Below are 22,016 nucleotides of genomic sequence, written 5' to 3'. Positions count from 1 at the left end.
TCCCGCGCGAGGTTACTATTTTTCTCTCAGTACATGCAATAATAGTCATTTATCGCCATATCGCGTTACCAGCAGAAACGGGTTGTATATGTATCGTAACGCGGTTGTCTGTTAAAAATACAGAAGTGCAGATTGAATGTATGTTGTACATATGTATGTATATATACATACAAGCGATAAATTGATCGCGGATTACTTTTTCACGGGAAATATCCATTAATTCCCAACAATGGGTAAATGATAATCAGTAATTATTCGTGCGTGTGTTCTTCCCCTCTCTCTCTCTCTCTCTCTCTCTCTCTCTCTCTGATAATATTCGAATGCGAATGCGTCGCCTTGAATTTTAAATGCAACGCATCACATATGGATGCGTACAAAATGTACCGAGGAAACTTGTCAATAAATATCTTTCGGTTAATTGTTGCATGAACAAAATGGAACATTAGTTACTGTGCCGCGAAATTTCAATTATTACTTTGCATATTGTAATATTTCGCAGAATTTAGTATTAATTATATAAAAGAGAATAGTGATATTATAAAATATCTCTCGAAATGCACTTGCAGAAATATGAAATTGTAGCATTCGAGTGATTTTATTCTGAACGCCCACAAAAGAATTAACTTTTTGGTGAAATCACAATGTTATTATATTAGCTTCATAATCTGACTTCTAGCTATAGAAAGAAAAGTTTATTCCACCTCGTTACACAAATTTCAATCGATTCGTAAACGAGGCTTCCAAAGTTCGAGACGGTTTCCTACTTTAAATAAGCTATTGAGCGAAATAATAATAATAAATCGTATAAATATAATATACGATTTTTATTGACAAGATATATTAATTACATTAAATATCAAAACTTCAAAATTTTCTTTGTATACCTTTTCTTTTTCAAAATGAGAATAATAAAATAACTTGATACCTTATAAATAAAATGTCGCATTCGCGCACATAAATATACATTACAGCATAATTGTAATTTTCACATTTGATTGCACTTTCGAATTATTTTTTAAGATTCGACTTTTTTTTATTCTTGCTGTGATGTTTTATAAAATTGCTATCCGATATCCGATACTCGTGACGATCGCTTAATGTGGAAAGCACATCAAAAAGCTAAAAGTCCGAGTGGCTGTACTCGTATAACGACAAGAAACGAGAAAGAGAGAGAGAGAGAGGGAGAGAGAGAAAGAGAGGAAATGACTACGATGCCCTGGCTGGTTGAGTTCTGAAAAGTTGGCATCGTTTCTAGATTTTAGTTGTTCTACAGAACGAGCGCTACGGGGCGAGTTTTGTACAAGCTGCCTCGTAAGCAGCTCGAGCAGCACGTCTTCCGGTTTCCGTTACGATGGAACCGGGACGAGCATTGATCGAATCTAGCTGCAAATCTGAACTAGCCATTGGCTCTCTCTCTCTCTCTCTCACGATCTGTACTCGTCGACACGAATACAGCCGAGACACACAACTCAGCTTAATTCCATAATTTCATATTTCAGTAAAATCTTTTATATGTTTGCACATCGAGATAAACTTGATACATATCGTGACAGCTCTGTACATATTTTTTCAGTAATTTAAGCAGCGAATAAAAGCTTGAAAGTAGTATGTGTGTGTACATATACATATATACAAGCTTTATATAAGCTTTATGTGTTACAGAATAAATGCTGGTTATGTGTTATAGAATAAATGCTGGTTATGTGTTATAGAATACTGACAATGAAATAGAAGCAGAATATTTAATATCGAAAATTTCTTTAATGAAACTATGAATTGCATAATTAAACTCCCTGTGAATTATGGGTTTAAAGTTTGTTTTACTTAGGGCCACTTCGACCAATTCTGATTAACTTTAATCGACGATTAAACTACATCTTTGTCTCTTTTTAAGAATGTATCTGAAAAGAGACAAAGATATAGTTTAATCGTCGATTAAAGTTAATCAGAGTTGGTCGAAGTGGCTCTTATTGAAATATATATTAAATATGTATTTTTTTTTTTTTAGATTATGAATATCACCCGCGCATATATATATTTAATATTATAATATCGGATAATTTAGCATTGCGAATAAGCTCTGCGGTACATGTTTATTAGCTGTTATAGTTTATAGTTTTTGTTGATGTAATTGGATGTTAAATTAATCTTGAATGTCGTAAATCGTGCTTTATGCGGTTTCGTAAATGCACATTAATGCACAATTAGATTCAAGAGAAGTTACGTACGAGCAGCAAAATGTAATCGTTCGCATATGTCATGAAAGTTAGAAGGATTTAATTAGTGCAGTAATCAAATAGACATTATTGTAATTGTGATTACAATGAAACGAAATATTTCTGCGTATATTTCGATGAAAGCGTTGTTTTCAATAAATAATACAGAGGACATTTCCCGTTATTTCCATACACGGTTTCCTTCAAATAATTATCTTTTAATGAAATAAAATTTCTGATCGTGATATCGTTATAGGCAATATCATATTTTTTACAAAATATCATGTTTTATCTTATGTTACTATATTTACTGATAGAAATATTTACTTATTTGTTTAAGTAAAAAATACTTATCTTTATTATTTATTAGAATAAATCTTAAGAAAGGGGGAGTATGAGTAAGAATTTTAGAGTAAATAAAAGGATGAGCAAATTTTAAATAAATTTAACTACGTTTATTTTAGAAGGAGATTTTTTTCGCAATTTTGAAATGTCACTGTAATTGCACGATTGTTGGAAAACTAATACAGTCATTATTCGCAAACTTCCTTGCTGGGCTTCGACATGTTTACACTGCTTCATGGTATTCGTGCCATCGGAGCAACGATACTTTAATCCTCTGGTAAGCTTTCGTTTCGAGGAACCTTAAACCTTGGATTAGAGCCGGACGAATTAAGTCGAACTATCTCTACGCGCGCGTTCGATTTAGGTTAATCTTTCATCGCGAAATATTGCGTCATCCGTAACACAATTGTCTAGTAAAAATATGTCGCAGCTAAAAATTTATCGGATTAGCCATTTTTCGTCCACCATAAAGCACGAGGAATGGAAACGATATATTTAATATATCGAGTGAAATGGGATAGATTTCATTATATCTGTATTTAAAATCGGCTTGCAATCGAAGTGATTAGTGAACAATGTAATTATACGCATTATTGTTATAAAATAACGGTATTGATTCTCTCTTTAAACGAGATATACGCGTGATGAAGTGATACTTGATCAAGATGAGAATCATATGATAAAAAAAAGTAGCACTCCGAAAATAGAAATCGACATGCCATTCATGTCAAGCTATACGAATTTACAAGTTGTTTTCCAGCTTTTGTCCTCTCGCCATCGATTCGATACATGATACTATCGGATAAATGAACCTTTTAAATAATGTGCGCTCTCCGCGGAAGTCACGCTCTTGTAAGGTTACAACTGAATAAACATTCGAATCCACCGTTCTACTTCCGCCGTGTGTTCATCCGTTACCAGCGCAACAATTTACTTCCGCGGCCGTGAGTTATTCTACAGCTTGTCGCCATAAAAGTGTGAGCGCGATGTTCGTGCAGCGGAGAGGTAGGATGAGAGCGAAATTGAATGTCTCAGGAAAAGAGCATTCGGTAAAAACGGAATCGCTTTGAGGACATCTGCTGTTTGCATTTAAAAGTATTTGCGTAAAAAAGTATCTTTACTCAAAATTTTCGAAAATATAATGCGAAGTAATTATATTCTGTTCTCTTTTTTTCCTTTTTTTAATAGAACGATAGCTACAGATCTTTTAAGATAATCTTTCTTTCTCGTTAAGACATAGGACTTTTAAGTAATTTTAAAACTTGAATAATAAAATTAAATAAATAATTATGAGCCCATATAATTTAACAAATAATATATTTAAATATTAATATCTTTCTTTCACACATAATATAAATTCTGATTTTTACATAATACATAAATATATCAAATAGACTTTTTATTAATCATTTTTGCGTTTTAATTAACGAATGTTTTATAATAATTTTAATGACTTTGCGATTTATATGCGTATTTATCATTTGCATATCTGAAATACAATAATTATACGCAAATGTCATTAAGTTTGATTAATCCATGATATTCTGGCGTTTAATTTCCGTGCAAGCTCTCATCATAATTATAGAAGATAAATCAGAATAAGCTGTTGTTCGAGATAACCATTAACCCAGTTTTGGTAATAAGAGCATGTCTCGCGCGTAGGATTTTCATATACTTTTATTTATCTACTTGCATATACATGCAAGGCGGTGAATAGACATTGATTAAGTGGATTAGAATAGCGCGAGTGGCTATGGAAATAATATTTCGTGTGAAATGTCTTCATTTTTTGTCTTCATTAATTCACTAGCGAATTATGACAAGATGCCATGAATTTTTTCGTTTTATTACACAGTGAACGTACTACATGTACTTACTATATACGTTACTATATGTAGAAACTAAGTGACGTAATAATTTAAAATTTTTAGACTCAGAGAGAAAGGGAGAATAATACAAGTTCTCAAATATATATGAAACACGTGTGAAAGAAAGAATGCGTGATCATATATATTTCCCCAGAGCTATGTGAAATATAAAAGTTTCAGCCTTTGATATTTCATATAAAATTTGATATAAAAAAAACGTATTTTTTAGTTTGATTAAGAGATTAAATAATTAATAAGTGACATGAATATTACATATAAGTGATGCAAAGTTCTTCAATATTTTCTTCAAATATTTTGAGCGTTGTTATCCTACCTTTGACATGATCTTTTGCGTTTTTCTTCTCTATAATTGTATATAATCGGTGACGATCTGATCATTTCGATAGACGAGAGCGAAAGAGAACTTCGGTGTTCGGTATTTGATGTATGTAAGAACCGGGAAGAAACTTGGCCGATTAAATCTAACCAGATCGCGATACGAAACTTTGCCCTGTGAATTGTATACGCGCATTCTTCGGAGATCAAGGGGGCATATCGGATCGCTCGGTCATTCCAATCACGTAGTCGAGTTACAGCGCGAGTCTTCCCCATTGAAGAAGATTCCGAGTGGTTGCCGGTGCAGCTCAGCGCTTTACAGTTTGCATACTCGTTGATTTACGGACGTGCGCTACGAGGAGAGGGCCACGGAATGTAATAGCGGACCCCGGGGTTTGTTATTGCCGGTGCACAACAATCGTTTGTATGCATTACTCTTTGCGGTGCCTGGCTTTATGCATATAATCTAGAGCCGGGGCTCTCAAGACGGGGTCGTTACCAAGACGATGTGCCAACCATGTCGGGAAAACGCCGTGTTTCTTCTCAAGCCGTGTCTCGACACTTATTGCGAGAATCTTGCCGATGGACGGGACGACGAATTATGCAGCGTCACAAATTATGCAACACCGTTCGTTAACACATAATCGCATTCTGTAGAAAAATTTATAACATCGCGCATTTCGCGAAAATTACTTTTTTATATTAAATAATATCTTTTAATTTGTTTTTATAAGAATGATATTATTAATTTTATTACTCCGATACTTTTCATACATTACTTTCTGTGAAATTTATCGAAATGTTTTGCATTAGTTAATTCCTGCTCGCGAACGAATACACAAAACCACATATATAAATAATAATACTTGAAAGAATAAGAAGAGGGATCTCGTGTCTTTAATGAAATCTTTGGGAGCGTCAAATATTTGCGATGGAGTATAACAGTTCGCAACACAATTGCGAATACATGCGAGAATAATCGGAATTGGAGTTTTGCGCTCTTCTTTGGGGTTCTACAAATTTACTCAACAAAATTGGAAAGCGTATCCCCGCACTTTACCGTCGCGTTACCACGAATGTCTCGTTCGCGAGAGAAACTACCGATATCGGGTCAGATGTTCCTTCGTTGCCGCGTGAATTATCGACTTTACTCCTCCGCGAGCAATTCCATCCTCTGTCGGGGCCGGGATGCGCTTGGGAAATATTGAAGAATTTGCATATTTCGCGTCTCTCTCTTTTGTACGTGACTTACTCGCGATGTGACTAACAGACATCATTATCTGTTTTATTTTTCATGTCTCTCATTGGAACATCGGCTGGCTGCGCTCATCTATGACTACTGATAATACTGGTGACGGCGACTCTCTCTCTCTGTAACTACGGTGATGGTGCCTGCGGTGATACACTAACGTATTGGTGATGGTTATACACGAATATATACGTACACATTTTAATATATTCGCTTCATTTATTTTTTACGTTCTCTTGGAAAAATATTGGATTTGCATGCTATCATTATTAACCGCTCTCTTATTAATCGTTCACTAATGTGTTCGAATGCTTAATATTAACATTATTTGATATTGCTCGCCCTAATCGCCGCCAACTTTATACTACGGAATAATAATATGGATATTCCACAATTTCGTCACGCATTATTCCGCACGCGGGCTGTTACCACACGCACTGTTACAATCATTTCGCCATTTCCTCGGAAACTTCTGCGACTATTCCGCCCGTCCCTTTATTGGCTTCCACTCGCGAAATTATCGCGCAAATCTGCATTTACATGCTGAAACGTCTGCGGTCCCATCCGCAAACTCCATCGTCACGAACGATCTCCGCGTTAAATTCCGCAAATGTTGGCTGCTTCCCCTTGCCTCGCTATGTTAAACCGCGTATCGTGTGTAAACGAATCGACGCTGCTTTCGCTGGCGAATTGTTGCCATTGATACATCCGTGCCCGCTCCCACCGAACCAATCCACTTCGGCTGATCCACTCATTAATTACTCCCGGATCCCCTTAAATTGATCACTGTTGTGGCGGCGACGTCATTACGGCTCATCGATCGATCTTCGATATCCGACCGTTCCAACTTTCCGCGCGTCTTCTCTCTTATATCCCCCTATAATTTATGTACGGTTTTAACCTTATCCTGCAATTCATTTTAACGCACGTTTTTCGTGGCATTTAATTCTTTAACATTTATATTTCAATGATATGTGCGATTTTTATGCCGCGTCGTGTGGATTTTTTTTTTTCTTTTTTTTTTTCTTGACTGGATAGCCTTGTTGTCAGGCACCCTGAAGACCTATCAACGCGCAGCCTGCGACGAGGAAACGATGACATTGAAATGTCCGCCCGGCACGACAATCCTAGTCGAACACGCTCAGTATGGAAGAACGGGAATGTACGGCATCGGCAAATGCAACTCGTCCGTTGCCCCGATGATCGCGGGGGACGAGCCGACGAATCACACGTGCATCTGGCCGCAATCAGTGCAGGTATGTGCCAATGAAATTCTCTCATTCCCCGCAGGTAAATGCCGATTGAGCGAGAACGCGCACGGTTTTCAAGCTTACCGAAAATTGCTGCCGCATTGTAAACGTATTTATCGTTTTAATTGATTTGCGAGAGAAATGAAGGAAGAAATTGAGAATAAAATTGTAAGACGATTATAGAAGATTTTCTTGGAAATATATAATTTTATCGCGCATCTCCGCGAAAAGAGAACTTTAATTTTCTCATTTATATTTCATTTCTTAATTTTTCAAGAGTAATTAAAACTTTTTGAAGTTCTAATTACATTATTCAGCATTCTGCTAATAAAATAATTTGATTTATTTTCTCAATTAATAACTGTGTATATCAATAACTGTATATAATCCTAACCGTCTTAAATAATTATGTCAATCTTGAAATTTAATATAAGCGCTTAATATATAACATGTTTCTTCGGTAATAAGTCAAAAGCTTGATTACACACATACACACACACAAACTCTCGTGTATTTCTCGTGTAATAACATAGCGTACGAACTTGGCAAATTTGCAAGACTTGGTACGACATGATCCTATCTTTCCGCGGAAAGTTTAATATTTGGACGTACTTTAGGTTCCGATTATCTCCCGATTCTGCCTCTTCAGCACTCGAAAGGAAGTTTCACGGGCTAAACTCCGAGCTGCCTAAACTCGGAAGTTTCAAAGAATCCGAACGTCGATCAAATACGAGATGCGTTATATCCCTTTTATTATAACTGACATTACACGATTGCTCGTTGTACCTACTATAACTGCGAGAGAGATTTACATTGCTCACATCTGCTCGATTTCCGCGATAACACTTTTTCGTTTCTCGATCCTCTCGCTTCGAAACTTTATTCAACGTCTTACATTTATTGGTACCTTATTTCTAATCCAGAGAGGGACATACATAGATGATATATTCTTCTCGCGCATCCCTCGTCTTCCTTCTACTCCGCATGGTTACCAAACCGGAAAGAATCGTAAACCGGATCCACCCCTCCTTCTTGGGAGAATCTCCGTACGCTTCAAGCCTCGTAAACTTCGCTCGGATGCGTGACCTCGTGCATGAATCGCAGTACATTCGTTGTTATCTTTGGGAAGATTTTACACAGACTCGAGATTGCCGCAATCTTTTTTATCGTGATTATTTTTCCCCTACTTTACATATTCTTAGATTTAACGCAAAAGGTTACGTGCGATAATTTAGGAACATCTCGATATGTCAACACAAAAATAATAGTGTTTTCGCTTAACTGATTATTAGTAATTTAATATTTCACAATTTCTGAAAAAATTAACGCTTTATAATTTTTATTTAACATATATTTCCATAAAAAAGATACTAAATTTATTTTTTATAAAGTAAAATAAACTGCTCTCTCTTCTTATTGCATTAAGGATGATTTGGGACATTTATTAGTTAAATTCGAATGTTTTGTGTATTGCTGGAAAATATATATAATATGATGTAGCTTTTAAAATCATAACTCTTTAAAAAAAGTAAAAATATTATTAAATGTGAAAAAATAAATTTATGCAAATATAATTTTTGCGCGTAAAGCAATCCAATTTTTCTGCATACATAAAAATTGTCACACGAATTTCGTATAATCACTTTTGACATTTTCAACAACGTTGCATTTAATTTTGTTTTGTTACATTGTCACAATAAAAACGTCTCACAATAATTATTTTGAAAATTTCTTTTACAATATTACTAAACGTATGGAAATCTCTCACATGTCGAAAAATCCTTAAATCATCTTATATAAATTTGTAGATCTACAGTAAAGTATATATATATTTTATACTCTCGCTTCCTTTTCGTTTTATTCCGGATGGTTTCAAAATTGCCAGCGAGTTCGTTTTAAGCGCGCCGAAAAGAAAGAGAGGGAGAGAGAGAGCTTCGTCAAAGGCGACGAAAGTGCAGCAACTAAAATGCAACTGTAAACATCATCAAAGGAGGTTGCGTTGAAATTTTCGCAAAGATGATGATCGAACAAGTCGGAAAGCCCGGGGGAGAAACATCCGCGCGGAGGCACGCGATTTACTCTCTCTCGACAGGAATATACCGCAAGCTCCCAGATACGGAGGGGAGAAGCTCCACGGGGAAAAGACCGTTGAGAATGTGCCCGCACGAAAACTTGTTTTCTTTGAGTTTAATTCACTGGCAATTACGGATCTCTCGCGCAAGGGCGGAAAGAGAGAGATACGTCCCGCGTCGGGTTAAAATCTTGGTTTGCGGAATAATGGCAACTGACCTGAAAACGGCACACCCCCTGTGTTTCGCGAAGCGTGCGACTGACAAATTCGTTTGAGGTCGCACCGGCTAAAAAGAGACGGAAGGAAGACAGAGGGAGGCAGCGAGAGAGAGAAGCGACTTGGCGGTGTAACAAGGTTGTCGGTGGTTGAGTAACATGTTCTTAGAGATACGCGACGCTTCATATCTCTTCTTTCAATATTAAATTATCCACTTACGAAGCTTGCAATTTCATCTCGGCAAAACGAAAATCGAGTATAGAATTAGTGCGATTTCGCGATTGAATTTTTTTTTCTCTATGGGATTTTTAAATATTACAAACGCTTACGTAGTATATATATACTTTAGGAAAGAAAATTTTTAAATTTATGTCTGCGTTATCCCGCGAACAACGATTTTCGGAAGGATCAAGCTCGTTTCTTGGTGATCCGAAATGATCTCCGCTTTCTATTCTATGGAGGGGAAAAAAGTGGCGTTATTCGCACAGCATTGCGGTATAATAACTTACCCTCGGTACATACAATAAAAATCTCCCGCGGTATCCATCGGTTTGCGGTTTTCACAAGTCCGGAGGTATCGATTTCATATTTCATATTCCACCGACCGAGGAAGGAACCATTGTACGTACGATCTCACCCGCATGCGAAAATGGAGTAACTTTTTTATTTCGTCGATCTTATCCTCCTTTTCGGAATCTTGCTTTTCACGGGATCCACGCTTTCTCTCGCGAACATTTCCTGATATTTTTTAGCCACTGGATAGACGTACGATCTCTGAACTTCTCAAACTGCAATTTTACGAAATGTTATATGCTACATTTAAATCTTTTCCTCATTTATATATATTATATACATTCGCGTGTAACATGTTATTATCAGAATTGTTAAAAAGAATAGAATTTGTTGATTATCCTTTTAACAAGAAAGAGATCGAACCGTAAATATATAAAGTTTCGACAAATCGCGGTAAGAATCACTCTTTTCGTAACTGTTTTCAGTGGGATTTATGGTACTTTTGAATTTTTCTTATAGATTGTATATTGTTGAGCGAAACCAATGATATGGTCTTTAATCCGAAGGATCAGACATCGTGGAGGAATCTCTTGAACGATTTATTTGGTCTCTTAACAAAAGGTCGACCCATAAAACAAGTCCATAGTCAAGTGTGTGCGTAATTTATTTACTACGTTCTCTCATATCGGATCAACTTGCGATCGCAGTTAGCTGCAAACGATTTATGGAGTTCTAAAGCACTTTCATCTACCATTTGTTGCTTTTTACTTTAGAACGAAAGTTTAGATGGAGTTTAAATCAACTCGATTGAACATAAATTCGACAAAATGGAAGTTGCAAGCGGTTGGAAAGTCGTATTAATATGATCATTTGAAAACCATACCGAGAAAAATATGCAGTCTGTTTACATGTACACCGTACAGGATGTTTCATCTCGTAACGTAGAGGGGAAATAAATAATACGTTCAAACATTTCTTTTTTATTCTTTAATTCCTTTTTGAAACGAGACGAGACATCTCTACACATAATACACTTCCAGTTGCGGTTCCAGCTCACTCTATTATTAATATACGCCTAGGATGAAGGAATATCAGCGGTATATATAATTCGCTCTAGAACGCGATTCCGCTCGCGTCATTGCTCTTGCAACGCGCACGAGGAATGCCTTCGTTTCGCAGCTTCGTTTCCTGTGCATGAAGGAAGGAATCAGCGCGCGGCGGTACTTTCCACGGGTTGCACCCGGAAATTCTCAAAGCGCGTATCCCCGAACGAAAAGCGTATTCCCTGTAGAAGGGTTCGACCCGAAAGTGGCTCCGTGCCCCCGCCGAGCGATTCGAATCTCTCGCGAAAGGGCTTTTCCGCGCGAGTGCTTATTTCCAACCCTTCGACTTCCTCCCTCCTGAGCAACTTCTCGGCGACATACGTCGCTGCTTCCATAAAGAGGAAGGAATTTAAAGTCACGACTTATAGTCGGAATAAAAGTGTCGCGCGTGTACGTCGATAAACGCGCTCTTTTTTCGCGAGAGAAACGTGTATGTAAATCGCGACGATTGAGAAAAGGAAGATCGAACAGAGGCGAGAATAAAACAATTATGGATAACGAGGATTCGACGGAAGAATGCAGGTGTATTTATTTTTAAACAAGCGCGGATGAATAAAGGACGCGCGAACAAATGGAGATCGAGTGACGGATAAGGGGTGGATTAAGGGAATCAGATTTGTTTTACAACTCGGGCTTTTCGTTGCAAGGTATGTGTACCTTTCTAAAGATCGAGACATGCGATATGCTGATCCTTCGGTTTATAGTTTGATCTTTTATCGCATATAGAAACTCGTGACGGTTTTTTACATTTTAGTGCATTATATGTATGTATCCGGAAAGAACATATTTTTTTATCACCGTTGTATAAATAATAGTGCGCAGATATATGTATAAAAAGCGAGTCTCTCTAACATACGGAGATGTTCTATGCGCGTCGATAATCGCGTTATCTGAAATAAATCGGAATTAATTCGACTAATATTCTATTGCCGCACGAAGGGGTTGGCCATACGGTTGCGATATCGAGATTAGCCATTGTTAGTTTCCGGTATCGGTTCCTTACAACAGCACGAGAAACGTAACAACAGACGGAGGGAATTACGCGTCCTGACTTCGCTCTCTGGGGCGAACTTGCACAATGGAGTACGAGTAAACGTTTACGTATAGTGACGGACGACACGGACGTAGAATGTATCGACATACGCGGAAAATCGATTTCTCCCGCGGGAGATTCCCGCGTGCACGTGAAGGGGGAGGAACGGGGCCCCAAGACCGGGGAACTCCGATAATTAGATGGATATCGTACGTACATATGCGAGTGCACCGTGTAGGCGATCGAGTGCCGCGCATAGGAAATCCCAACGCGGACGTGTCGGTAGCAGCTTGAAACCCGGAAATGTAATTTCCACATTTCTCTCGCAGGCAGATAGAAGAGGGGGGGGGGGGTCTCTTCCTTCACCTCCGCGTATGCGCGAAATATTACAATCAGCGAACATTTTTTTCTCCTCGCGTTTTCGCGAGCGAGAAAATCTATCGATTTTCAATCACCGCACACGGGTGAATTTAATGTAACCGAGAGAAAAAAATGCGATAATATTATATGGAATGAAAATATTTTTTTAGTAGTAATAAAGCTGATATTAAAAAAAACGCAGATATTCCATTATGTCATATATACTTTTTATATGTCATATTTTATGTGAACGAAAAAACTTGATTAAGTGAGGTACTTTTAAACTCGGTGATTTTAATTTTTTAATTTGAAATTTTTTTTCAAAATAGACACTGCTGATTATTATTTGTCTTTTTTTTAAATATTGCATCTTGTTTATTTTATACGCGATTACAAAAAATGGGAAGATAGGAACACTTTTTTTGTTAAATACATAAATGGATTGTTTCCTTGTTTTCTGTGTGTGTGTAGCTATACACAATTACTACATTATAGCAATTAAAATTACTGCTCGCTTCATTAAGATACGCTCGTGTAACATTGTCAGATTGCGTTTAACGTAATTAAGGACGGATGTAGCCGTGTAACTCGAGTCCTTGCACGCGATTAGCCGATTGAAAGTGGAATCCTAGGAATCCACGACAATGTGCGGATATCACCGACCGGCAGTTTCGTGTAACCGATGACTCTATGGAGGAACGCGAAATTCGGACGATGATTCTTCTCTAATGTTACCCTTTTTGTGGCTGATATATTTACTGCTCGAATGAAAGTTTTCTTAATTAAAGAGCTGGAATCCCTTCTTCTTTTCCCTTACGCATTTGTTTGCGATTTCCGTTCCCTTCTTTCATCTCGGCTTTCGCAGAAATGCAGTTGCCGCATTTCCGGACAACGTCGAAAATACATTCCCGTGGAAGCTCTGAAACACGAGTTTTGTTTTAATCTTTTTGTCAAGAGATTGTAACCGTCATTGATTTTTATTTCAGCGCTTTCTATTCAGCCATTTCGAGGTTTGCAATCGATATTTGTGTATATCTTTTGCGATATTTGTGATATTTAAAACGCGAGAGTTCAAAATTGATATTTTTTTTAAATTCGTATTTTCATGAGTGGCTCGTCGCTCATTTCGCCGATTTATTCTCGCGTTGCAAATATTGGCACATGCCATATAATTTTATATGCAGGTTAATCCGCGGCGGTATTGGTTTCACTCGCGTTTCCAAGAGTTTTTTTTTTATAAAAAGGCAAATTTAATTTCATTTCAAACTCGAACTCGTCGGTCAAAAGGATCGTTCGTAAAATTAAGTCGCTGTAGTAACGAATTGGTTCAGTTGCAGTTGTCATAATTTGTCCACCGTTATGTGTGTATGTTCTTTTTTGCCTTTACGTATACCCTTCATAGCGATTGCAATAAACTGCGGTAAAGGGTCCTGTAATTTCAAGCTTCGACTTCAAAGCGTCATCGGGCTAGATAGTTCTACTGACATATCTGTGCTTTCTTCCATTATTAAATCTCTCGAATATGTCTTTCCACGTCTCGCTCATTCGTGCAATTAATTAATGTTACATTTTTATACAGTATTCTTATCCTCTTATCATCACTAGAAAAAACATTTAAAAAGTTTTTATATTTTTATTATATATTTTAATTATAATTTTAGCAAACAATTTAACGCGATATCTGATTAAAAATGATTTATTCGTAATGATATATAATGTTCATTTCTTTTCGACTATAAAAAAATGAAGATTTAAAAGAGTTTTTTCTATTTTATTGAAAATATTTTCGAAACAATAGTTTAACGTATCGTTCAAGTCACAAAAATACATGAGACACTGTTTTCATGATTTATTACACATAGAAGACAATTGTTTGATGAAGAGCTCGATTTGATATCCAATTAGAGAAAGTATAGAGTACTGTTTTTCACAATAAATTTATCGCTTCTCATCGCAGAGTGAGCGGATCTTCTGAATGACGCGTTAGCACTCACTGTTGCAGATGGTGGTCGGAGTTTGTCAGAAGAAGCGGCAGTGCAAGTTTAACACCAACCCGAAGACTTTCCAGGGCGACCCTTGCCCCGGAATGCAAAAGTACATCGAGGTCGCTTACAAATGCCGTCCCTGTAAGTACTCTCTCATCTGTGTATACACGTAGATTTACACATTCGTATGGATGCATGCGCGAACATGCGCGAGAAAACGTGAGATCGAACCTTTGAGAAGATTGTTTTTCTCCGAGACATCCGATTCCTTTCTATGCGAACATTGTGCATTAGGTCGATTCGCCGTCTGCATAAGAGTAGACCATAAAGAGGGGATGAAATGTCTCGCACGATGGATTCGGAGAGATTCGCAGGCAATTTTTAGATGCGACGTGATCCGGTAAATCGCGGCTAAATTCCGAACGGGTTGCAAGAATAGTTACTGCGGCTGAAATCTTTACAATTATCCTTAATGTAAATTTCAGTAAAGTCAAGAAGTTTGAAATAAAAAATAAAATTAATGTAATTTAAATCGAGGTCAGCCTGATTTTTGTTATTTAAATTATTTTCTACATTCTTGACAAGTATGCTTTCTTTCTGCAATTAGATATTGGCGACTGTGAGAATATATACTAGAAAATTTAACTTTATATAAAGTAATAACAATTTGTTTGTATTTCTTCTTGAGTGGGATTGATTTTGATACTTTTGTTTTAAACGAATTTTGTAAATTCCGAGCTTGTCTAGAATTACGAAGATTACAAAGAATTATGGGATAGCGGTGCTGAGGATTCCATTGCAGTTTCCGTGCTATATACTTGCTTATCGCGAATAACAAAAACATTAGTTTGAACCGTAGCGGTGATATTCGAGATCTATACATACGCGGTCGCATAGAGCACAATGACGACAACCTGTTGCAGTAACAAGCTCTAAGTAATTTTTGCTGCAAAGCGTAGTGTAACTCCATCGCGGCGGGTTTTACATTCGGTAGGTCCGTAGCTGGTTTCTACAATCACGCTTAAGCCACAGCCATCTCATTATTTACTGCACATACGGTAAATCCACGTGCTTTTTCGGGAGAGGGGCACCGTTGGCAGCGTTAAATCACTCTCCTGAACAAAGGTGTATCAGTTTCGCGTGTTGAAAAAACCTACCGATAGAATGCGAGCGTAAGAAATAGTTTCGTAACTGGTCCGTTTTAACTCGATACGATACGAGAATGTTGAATGGTCGAAGTTGGATTTATTTATTTTTCTTCATTATCTCAAAAATTTTAGCTTCACGAAAAAATGTATTGCGTGTGTGAAAATTTATTCTTTTCGTTGTACGGAGAAAAACAAGATGCAGTTCTTTTAATACAGTTTGGTTATTTATGGGGATGGAGGTTTATAGTGCTTTAAACGGATTTACCCTGTTGCGTGTACATGTTTAAAAATAACGAGTAATGTTTTTTTTTATACCATTTGAGTTGAATGCATATCTGATAACATTGAAAGTACACCAAATGTACTGTTTTCTATATTCTATTTCCATGTAACGATATATCGTTAACAAGACTCACCAAATAAAAGTTATTTCAATTAAACAAAAATGTCATATTTGTTGCTCGTACGCTTTTGAAACAAAAACGTTTAACGCTATAAAAATGTTTCCTTTTTTTACTTGTTTTTTTTTCTGCCCTACAAGCATTGCTAAAAATCGTGAAATAGAAATTGTTACATTTTTGCAGCGTGACGGATCAATTTTCTGTCAGAATGATTCGTATAGCATTATTCTCCACTGATATCAAATTCTTATTAACTTTGTGTATGTCAAGAATCATAAAAGTCCATCGATAGTTCTCCATATGAATATTCTAATTATGTATAAATATTTCTATTTATACATAATTAGATTTCTATTTCTATTTATTAAGATTAATTTGTATAATTAATATAAATTTGTATAATTACATGATATTAATATTGATACAAATTAATATGAATGTAGTAATAGTGTAGTAATTACATAATGTGTTTTGGCATCTTGTCGAGAATAATCAAAAACAAGAATTTAAGGGTCAAATTAATACAATTGTAATAATTGACAATTGACAAGAAATTTTTAGCATTTTTAAAGAATTACATTTGTTTTATTAAAAAAATTAATATACATATTTTTATCAAATAATATGTGAGTGAATAAATTGTCATACACATATTTACGATTTTCATATCACGCATATTGCGTTTCTAATTTTTAAAATTTAGTATATTTATAACATTTCGTTTTTTTTTACATATTTAACGAAGAATAAATTAACATAACGCATTGTGAGAATACACAGTAAGATTAACATCTAAGTAAAAGAAAAAATACTACTTGTAAAACGTCCCACTCTTATCTTATCGTAGAGCAACTTACAAGATAGTTTTTGCTTAACAAGCTTTGCAATCAGCCCGCGAGATCATTTTCAGAAGAACAGCGAGCGGAATGTGGAACACTTCAGCGGATACGAGGAAAAGTTCGGCAAACGAGAGTACATATTATGGCGGGCGAGGTAGAGAAGTTTTCCCGGCGTATTTGCGCTGTGTAATATAGAAGACAATGGGCTTTGAGTACCGCCCCGGGGGCTTTCTTGTCTTAAGATCTTTCAGAATAATTTTTAACGTCTATAAAAAGATTTCGATTCAATACAAAGAGCATTCAAAAAATAAATTTTTACGTTAAGTAATAATCTATCCAACACGGGAGTGAATGAACGACGGAGCAGGCAGACAAGTAGTATAAGTCAATATCATAGCAGACTGTTGGTAGATGGATTAGTTTCTGAAGAAAATTAAATATTGAATTCTCAAAGTATCGTCTCTCGAGCAAACATTGTATCCTTTATTAGTAAATGCATTTATATTTAATGTAAATTTCCATTAATTCATTATCATTAGTTTTATAACGTAAAATAATATAAACATTTGATTAATTACTCCATTATGTATATAAGAGCAAATGGAATTTTATACGTATCTAGATCTTTTTCTCTTTTTCTCTTTCTCTGAAAGAAATTATTCAAAACATAATACAAGTTAATTCGTACATCGTTTTTTGCGCTAATAGTTGTGCGGGATACAGCTTAATTATGGCGCGTAAATTTATGGCTGCAAAATGATGAGGATAGGAAACTATAAATGGACAAACCCAAAACGTTGTCCCGTGAAATGCTCACTTTCGCAAAACTTTTATCGCAGTATCTCTTTTCGTGAAAATATGGTGTCATATGCAGTGGTGAAATAAAGACCATACGCACAGCTGTTTAGAAAGCATGCGCTTGCACTTTGCTTGCAATTCGCAAACGGACGCGAAGGAAATATGACGATAATGGCAATATTTTTGACGATATGTCACACACATATTTACGATTTATTTTTTTTAGTTTTGTTTTATTATTCGAAGCAAACATATGTGTTCTCATTGCAGCTGTACAAATTATCTACTAACATCGCAATATTTTTATCTCATTTAAATTTGTTATATACGCAAAATGTGTAGAATTCATAATTCTATATTTTTATTTTTATTATAATAACATTGAATTATAATAACATTGAATAAAACTTTAAAAGATAATGGATTTCTTCTTTCCATAAAATTATGCAGTTGTAAAATCATCATAAATATACGCCATTTACATTTTATAAATGCATTATAGACAGAGAAAATTTCAAAATATAATATACAATTTTATCTATTAATTAATTTATATTTAAGTTAATATAATTTGCACTTTTCAGAGAATAATGTAAATATTTCAGGCAAGCCAGAAATATTTACATTATTCTCTGAAAAGTGCAAATTATATTAACTTAAATATAAATTAATTAATAGATAAAATTGTATATTATATTTTGAAATTTTCTCTGTCTATAATGCATTTATAAAATGTAAATGGCGTATATTTATGATGATTTTACAATTGCATAATTTTATGGAAAGAAGAAATCCATTATCTTTTAAAGTTTTATTCATGCGAATCCATTAAAAAACATATATGCCTATCTGTTTCGTGCGTATTTACGCACATACATCTATTCAACTTTATTGTGAGAGCGCAAAGCTGCGCTCTCGCGCGCTGGGATGACGCTTGTACGTGGCTAACGCGGTTGTCCTCTGTAATACATCAACAGGACGATTACATATTACACGTGTCGCGTTACGTGCCAAAGCCAGCCGACACCTCACGCGCCGCCCGCAAATCTATCCAACGACAACACGTGCCACTTATTGCGCCGCTTGTACACATAGCACAATAACCCGCGTATACGTACGTGCTTAATCTGTCTAATTAATTTTTCCTCCGTTCATTCGACTGATGATCGATGTAATGACGAGTAAACGAGGTTGCTTCATGTTTCGCCGCATCGCGATGGGACCCGCGACGCGAATAAATGGACAGTCGGATTGCAATCGGATAGCATTCATATACCTGAATGCACGAGATCGACCGCGTGAATACCAACACGTTTTTCAGTATCTAGTTTTTTCGTTTTCCTTCATATATGTTGAAATTTATTACCGTTTAATACAATTTAACGCAAAACAATTATTGCAACAAAATAATGAATCTCGTTGCGTTGCATAGAATAATAAGATTGCTTAATATTAATGATTTAATATGGCTCAATAATTTTTCACGCAATATAATTGTGTTCGTATCTTATTACTCGTCTCATATTTCTTAAAACGAACCATTATTACGCGCGCTTTCCTGTCTCAGAATCAATTAAGATCAGCTCTTTGGGTTTGTCGGTCATTTTCGATACGTATTTCTCATCCCCCTTAGTCACTTTCACGCTATATCACAGAATCGTCGGAAAAGGGTCGGACAAACCTTGAAAAGAATTCTATTCGATGGTATTACATGGGCCGTGTCGTCGGGCATCCGACGTGCCATCTCGGAAGAGAAGAGTACGCATTCGCTCTCGCGTTTTCCCTCCCTTTCCTTCTTTTTCTTTCACACCATGCATAGGGGGTAGAGGGCATACATATGTGGAAACTGCAGATTTCATCGGGTGAATGGGCGGGGGAGGAGGAGGGGATGGCGGACAAAAAGTAGGTCGATCGAAGCTCCGGCCTTTTGCTGAAAAAGCGAGGAGTCGGCTCCATTGTCGCTTCGAGTGGACCGCCGTCAAGGGAATTACCTCCTTCCCCTCTTTACACTCTTCTCCCAACCCCCATCCGTACTATCATCCCCTCCGCGTCACGGTGGCGCTTGCTCTTTTTTGCCAATTAAAGCTCCAAACTGGACGTCTTTCTCCTTTTCTCTCTCTTTCTCTCGCTCCCTTTCTCTCGTACTCCACGGAGGATTCTACGGCAATAAGGAAGTTCCGCGAGTTCTCTTGCCTATACCCATGAATCCGTTCTTCCGAGCGAAATTTCACGGACCATTGACGCTCCGGTCTTTGATATGTCTGTTGGAGAACGCCGGTCCCTTCTAGGTGGATACAAGTCTCCGGAGAGGAAGAGCTCCTCTCCGACAGGTATCGCATGGCGATTTTTGCTTTGCATGTAACGTGACCGTAATAGCGCCGCGATCCTACGTAGGGAAATCTTGGAAACGTGCGAGCTAAGGTGTAATTTTATGCTGATAACGCGGAAAATGGTATGCATTGAAGAGGGTAGACTTTCTCCGCTTCGTAAAATCATCTTTTATAATACTGCGTTTATATCGCGATATTATCCTTCGTTATGACCGGAGATGATTAATTTCAATTCGCTTAATTTTTAAACATTGTACAGTCGAAAGAATTTAAAATACGGATTTTATGTCAATTGTGACGTTTTAATTGTCACGAATAAAATACGCAGATGAAAAGAATATAGAAACAGAAAGATTATTTTAGAAAGATTGTGAAATAATATTAATATATTTGTTCGTTAATTTTTGGATTAAATACATGATTGTACACAGAATAGAAAATAATGTGATTTATATATCGAAGGAAAGAAAAGGGAATCGAAATTATTAAAACATGATTTCAAAATTAGACCAATCAATGTTTATAATTCGTCCAATATTATGATGGAAGACTAGTAAAAAAACGTGCATTTACATTAGTATTTTATACGAAAAATCATATCGTATTTTAAATTTATATTTATTTAAAAAAAAAGAAAGAAACCATTTTAATATTTTTACCTTATATCTCTGGTCATATATAGCAAGATGATATCAGTCTGCTTTCTCTTTAGTTAAAACTCTCTGTTAGTTGTATATATATATGCATATACATGAAAACTAAAAATATATATATATATAAAAGAGGCCATTTTTTGTTAGGGAAGCGAAAAAATATGGAATAGAAAAAAAATGTAAAACTAAAAATAGGTCAACCGATAGTATAGTACGAATTTATGGTAGCGCGAATGAAATACGAAACTAACCAGCGCAACGGATTGTCTGGTATCGTTCTTTTTTTTTTTATTTTGATACGTTAATGATCTTGGCATAACTGTTGTGTGTCAAACTTTATACGTACGCATGTAATTTCGCCCTAAATCGCGAAACCGAGTGGCCGTTGGCTCTCCGGGGTTCGCCGGCCGGAGGAGGAAAGTTAGTTTCGAAAGGCAACAGCGGCGAACCATCGTAAATCGCCAACTCAATAAAGCAGGGCATAACACTTTATCTCGAGCATAAGTGCGCCCGCCGACTTCCGTGCGTAGCTAAGAAACACGGCCGCGGTATGAAAAGATGTTGCCGGGTCCGTGGGTTATGGTCAAAGTTGTTCTTCTGCAACAAAACTCCGATATATCAACGTGTTACCGCGTGTACGAGTTTCGCCGCCACTCGAATGCGGATGAATTTGCCGGGGGAGGATAGTTACGTTGCGCATCTAGAATTTTTATCGCCGATATTGTACCGTAACGAGAGGCCGTAATAAAACGTTAATAAAACGTTTAATTGTAAGTTTACGAGGGCAGGTTAAGTAGAGGAAAATAAAAGGGAATTCTCTTTTGTTTTCGGGAAGAAAGAAAGAATTTATTATCGCATTTTTTGAACTATATAAGGAAGAGAGAGGCAATTGAGCGGGCGTTACGACTTTTCTATCGGTGGAAATTGTTTATCAAATTTATGCAAATTTATAGAGTTTAATGATATTTTCCAGACCAAATATTCAGGGTGTATACTCCTGGGAAAAATCTTGAAAACATGATATTCTCAGGGAATTTTGTTCTACCTTGAAAAAAGGAAATTTGATTAGGATTCAGAGAATTTTTTAAAAGATATTACCCCTTTGATAATTTTACTCTTTAGCACTTAAGAAACATATGTCTAATATATATCTTAATGAATAATTAAATAAATAATAATTTAACAATAATTTAAACGAATAAATAATAATCTAATAAATAATTAATTTAAATATATTAGTATTCTCTCCTTAAGACGTTTATAATAATTTTTGTTTTATATTTTTATTCTATATTTGTGCAT

General features: G+C 36.2%; 1 protein-coding gene across 7 annotated transcripts in view; it reads left to right on the top strand.

The window, feature by feature from the left end:
- Positions 1–22,016, top strand: part of LOC145935406 (uncharacterized) — a 344,338-nt gene that overhangs the window by 267,447 nt on the left and 54,875 nt on the right. For 4 of the 7 annotated variants that reach the window (XM_083036756.1, XM_083036772.1, XM_083036764.1 and 1 more), the window contains 2 exons: positions 7,053–7,270; positions 14,548–14,686. In XM_083036756.1, the coding sequence (XP_082892882.1) occupies positions 7,109–7,270; positions 14,548–14,686 (301 nt within the window). In that variant the 5' untranslated portion in view covers positions 7,053–7,108. The remainder of the gene's footprint in view (positions 1–7,052; positions 7,271–14,547; positions 14,687–22,016) is intronic. The other 3 variants (XM_083036739.1, XM_083036748.1, XM_083036783.1) reach the window with 3 other exon arrangements.

This window comes from Prenolepis imparis, unplaced genomic scaffold, assembly GCF_030444845.1.
Source record: "Prenolepis imparis isolate NDT839.2.m4 unplaced genomic scaffold, iyPreImpa1.0 SCAF_1, whole genome shotgun sequence".
Taxonomy (NCBI): domain Eukaryota; kingdom Metazoa; phylum Arthropoda; class Insecta; order Hymenoptera; family Formicidae; genus Prenolepis; species Prenolepis imparis.
The sequence above is the reverse complement of the archived record's forward strand: the minus strand, read 5'-3'. Positions and strand labels throughout refer to the sequence as shown.